The sequence below is a fragment of the Sebastes fasciatus genome, chromosome 3 (genome assembly GCF_043250625.1).
Source record: "Sebastes fasciatus isolate fSebFas1 chromosome 3, fSebFas1.pri, whole genome shotgun sequence".
NCBI classification, from domain to species: domain Eukaryota; kingdom Metazoa; phylum Chordata; class Actinopteri; order Perciformes; family Sebastidae; genus Sebastes; species Sebastes fasciatus.
The window spans coordinates 20,655,558-20,660,401 of NC_133797.1; the positions used below are offsets into that span (position 1 = coordinate 20,655,558).

The following is a 4,844-nucleotide window of genomic DNA, read 5'->3' on the forward strand; positions in this document are numbered from 1 at the left end:
CTTTGATATACTTCTTCCCCTTGTTCTTTACTACTGGACATGTTCCTAACCTCATGCCACAAAATGTGCAATAGCTGTCATGAAACTAAACAAAGGCATTCAAAATTGTTAAGTTAACACATTTTGGTTCTCATAAAACTCAATACTCTTCACCTTGAAAATTAGCAACACAGAAAACAATAACACATTTATGTAATTTGCACTAGTTTTATTGGACAACTATTTACTACAACAAAGCTTGTATGAAGTAGGCATTTACTTTACTTAAAACATCCTGTGTGTGTGTGTATATCTAAGCATGTGTCAGGGTATGATTGTGTTAAAGATAATTCACTCTCCCCCAGACTTATTTGGTGATGGTGTTTGCATTCATACTTTTCCCACTCCCACTAAGCACAATATATGGTGTTTTCTGAGATTTCTGCTTCTCTTGGAGCAAAGCCACCGTCCCAAGAGGAGTATCACTGCTGCTCATCTTCTTCAGCAGCGCCTCCTCCTCCAGCTTTTTCATCCTCCTCTCTGTCTTCATCTTTCCAGAGCCTTTCCCGTGGAATCGATGTGAAAGCTGCCTGAAAGCTTCTTTTGGAGTGAGCCTCCGCCCAGATTCATCCACGTACTCGATCTTGACGTCGGGCTTGTAGCCGTCTTTATCCTTGAAATCTTGAGTGAAGCCTCTGTATTCTTCTCTGCGGCTGTACTTGTCGTCAAAGCCCATCTTGTCCTCGATGCAGTAGTTGTCATTGGGCAAAGCGCCTTTTGTTGCCCTCACACGGGCTATCTTCTGCATTTCAGTGTCCAACAGACCTTTGTTTTTGCACAACAGCAAGGCAGCAGCAAGACCGGAGTTGACAATGGGCTCTTCATCCAAAATGGTGGCACAGGCTGTGGAAAAATCGGGCTGTTTCTGCTCTTCATCCAAGTTAACTGTGCTCCATCCAACATTGTCATCCAATTCAGATTCTGAATCTCCAGCATCATCTTTCTCTTCTTTCTCTTCAAAGTCCATAATGTCCTCTTGGTCCTCTCTGTTGCCGGACAGCCCATAAGTTGGAATATCACCAAGAGTTCTGCAAAACTCTGAGGTGGCGTTGAAAACAATGTTGTTCTTCCTCTCAGGATCATTGTCAATTTTGCCTTTATCGAGCTCTTTAATCTTCTCTGCCACCTTCTCCCCAGAGTCTTTGAGGAGCTGCTTTTGCTTCAGCTTCCTCTGCTTCTCCAGTTGTTTCTGCAGCTCCTGCTCTGCCTCGTCCTCCTCAATTACAGCTGGCTCAGGAGGTGTGAAGTCTTCGTCATCACTTATCTCCATTTCTGCCATCCTAACGTCATCAGACAGAAGGGGGGTATCGTGTACCAATGTGCTCTCCTTCTCCTTCTCCTCCTCATCCTCATCCTTTACTTCCCCACTTTCTTCATCCAGCTTCTTGCGGCCTCGACCGCGTGTCCTGGAGCCAAAATCAGTGTTGCGGGTGTCGTCAATGCGAAGCTCATCTGCAGCCGTCTGCTTCTCCTTCTTCCTGATTTTCCTCACACGGCGTTTTGTCTTTTTAAAGCCCACCATTTCCTGAGGTGAGTAATACTCAGAGGCGATGGTGAGAGCAGGCATGTCCAAGGTCTGGGCCTGATTATGTAGAGCCTCTCTCATGGCCTGAATCTCCCGCTCTCGCTCACCGTCAGCAAAGCCGCCTGTATTCAACCGGAAACTTTTTTTCTTTTCGCCCTCAATTTCCTCATCATACTTTGAAAGTACAATGCGGGGCTTAATCGTAATCATATCATCCACACTCTCCTCTTCTGCATAGGGCTTGTAATCAGGCTTTTTCTTTTTTAGCTCCACGTTCTTTTCTGCTTTTTCCTTGTCCACCATGTTCACGTTCACAAGCACATCTTCCTCCTCTTCGAGTACACCTTTGTCTTCTAGGGTCAGGATGACAGTCTGACCCTCGTTGAAGGAATCCACCTTGTGCTGCACTTTGAGTCCCTTCAGATCTTGAGCTGTGTATGCATCCTTTTTCTTCTGTGCAAACTCCTCCTCTACCAGATTGCTGACACCAAACTCCTCATCCATCTCTTGCAGAAGTTTGGCTCTTTTCTCAGCCAATTCTTTTTCTTTCGCCATATTTCTGCTTCTCTCAACCCAAGCGGTTGTATCATCCAGCCAGTCGTCCTCTGCTATGGTCTTGACTTTCCCCAGTTTCTGGTTCTGGATGCGTTTTTCTTTCATAGCCGCGAGCTTCTCTCTCATATCTTTCTGCCTTTTGATGAGAACAGGGTTGATGGTCTCAGCCACCAGTGGTTCCTCTTTGGTGCCCAGCTCTTTCTTGTTCTCATTCAGCTCCAGAGGCTTCAGACCCAGCTTGGCTCTGAGTTTGTTGGTCTCCTCGATGCTGAGAGATGCGTCTCCGCTTGCAGACTGAGGCTGAGGCTGAGCATTGCCTTCTTCATATCCAACATCAACCTTCTCCTTCTTCACTCGTGGCTCTCCGGTGCTCCTCTCACCCTTGCTGCGGCCCTCTCGTCCGCCTCTCTCCCGGGACCTGGAGCGTTTCCGTTTCTCTTTATCTCGAGTCCCCTCTGCTCGGTCTGCAGCATCTCGGTCCTTGTGGCGATGCTTCTTATGTTCACGACGGTCCGTGTCCTTGTCGCGACTCTTCTCCTTGTGTTTCTTGGACGACCCCATTGTTTTCTTTTGAAGGTTGTAACTAAAAAAACACGCAACTGTTAAAAATACTTGTTGTGTTGGATGATGGGAAGAAAAAAGGCTGCTGGTTAGCTCACATTAGCTGTGAATGCTATGCTGCTAAGTGACGACACAGCTCACTCAGTGCGGAGGCAAAAACGAAACCTCACCTTCAATATCAGATATTACTCGACGACGAGTGAGGATGTGGAACAATTACTTAGCTGTGTGTTTTCTTCACGCCAGGTTAACTATTCCACGTTCAGGTACACAGCTCAATACGTCGTCTAAGCTAACGAACCTTGAACGACAATAAGACGGTTTCCGGGAGACACACACTTCCTGTGGTTGGACCTTCTTCTTCTTCTCTCAGTTTCTGGCGGATCGCAACCTGCTTTAAGCTGCATACCGCCACCTACTGGACTAGAGTGTGTAACATCATGTAATTTTACACATTACTGCTACTCTTAAATTACACCCACCAATCCGGTGTCTCTTAAAGGTCCCATATGAGAACTATGAGGACTTTAAGAACTTTAAACATGCACTATCTGCAACCATATTGGACTCTAACCACTGGCACACTTTACACTAACTTTACACTATACATCCTCTATACCACTTTATAATCAGAACCAGAATCAGAATCAGAAAGGTGTTTATTGCCAGGTGTAAGGGGTATACACGAGGATTTTTCTTTGGCTTTCTTGGTGCGAGACAAATAGTATAATAACAAAGAAATAGATAAAACTTTAGAATAAAATAAGAATAAAAATGTACAATTAACAAAATAAGCTATAAAAACAAACATGATATAAACAGATAGTATAAACAGATAGTGCAAATATATATATACATAGACTATATATATATATAGACTGCACATATGCACATATTACATTTATTTATTGTACATACTACATTTATTTATTGACGGACTGTACACACTATGTTCACCCATTCACTCTGTGTATTTTATATCTCTATTATTGCTTTTATAATTTTTGTATACCGTTACCTCTCCTGTGTTTCACTCTGTTTGCTGATGTTGCTGCTTTAACACCTGAATTTCCCTCTGTGGATTAATAAAGGTTCATCTTATCTTATCTTATATCATGCTCATTTTCAGGGTTCATACTTCAGGTGCTCAGGAACGGATGGACCAGACGGACCCTCAAACCACCACAGGGCTTTCACATCAAGTGCATAGGTGGGTATGTTAAAGGTCCCATATCATGCAAATTTTCAGGTTCATACTTATATTTTGTGTTTCTACTAGAACATGTTTACATGCTGTAATGTTTAAAAAAAACTTTATTTTCCTCATACTGTCTGCTTGAATATATCTGTATTTACCCTCTGTCTGAAACGCTCCGTTTTAGCTCATTTCAATGGAATTGCAACAGAATTGCGTTGCAAGGCAACAGCTTGGGTCCATGTTTACTTCCTGTCAGCTGATGTCATTCACATACACTGCAACAGGAAATAAACTGGGACACATTTAGATCATTTATGTTTAAAAACATGTAATGGTCTAAATATTGTATATTTGTGACATCACAAATGGACAGAAATCCTAACGGCTTGTTTCAAACGCACAATTTCTGAATACGGGCTGTGTGTATTTCTCTGTATATTGAGCGTTTTGATACTTTAACAGTATTTATATCACATTTAAGCCTGCTTTATAATATAAAAGACATGAAAATCTAACTTTTTACAATATGGGACCTTTTCAGAACATTAATAGTGCCTTTCTGGTGCCTTCAACCCCCTCACCCTCTGTTCCCAAGGCCCGCAAGGCCTATAGAAGGAGGCTAGGTCACGGGTTTTAGGGTATTACGCATGCGCAGTGTGACTGAAACTGCGGTTGTGTGTTGCGATTGGCTCAATTTCGGCGATTGGCTCGCCAGATCTTACTGCGCATGTGTTATACCGCCAAGGATATGAAGCGTTGATGACGCATGATCTAGCCTCCTTTCCATAGGCCTTGGCTGGTAGTGGCTAGAAGGGAACCAGGAAACTCTCGCGAGATTGTTGAGATTGAGGCAATGATCTCGAATGGTCGGGCAGCCAGTCTCGCGATAATTCAGATCCGATTTCGCAATTTGCGGGTTAGACGCGACCAAGACAGCTAGTAATGTTATCCTGCCGCCTGCCGGAT

At 43.6% G+C, this 4,844-nt stretch overlaps 1 protein-coding gene across 1 annotated transcript; it reads right to left on the reverse strand.

Annotated features, from left to right (window-relative positions):
- Positions 1-187: 187 nt before the first annotated feature.
- Positions 188-3,045, reverse strand: sart1 (spliceosome associated factor 1, recruiter of U4/U6.U5 tri-snRNP). Its single transcript, XM_074629524.1, has one exon. It carries the CDS (start codon positions 2,678-2,680, stop codon positions 347-349), a length of 2,334 nt encoding a protein of 777 aa, XP_074485625.1. The 5' UTR covers positions 2,681-3,045; the 3' UTR covers positions 188-346.
- Between the last annotated feature and the right edge of the window lie 1,799 nt (positions 3,046-4,844).

What these genes read in the sequence shown, in the direction of transcription:
- sart1 (XM_074629524.1), bottom strand. Translation starts at nt 2,680, where the DNA reads ATGGGGTCGTCCAAGAAACACAAGGAGAAGAGTCGCGACAAGGACACG.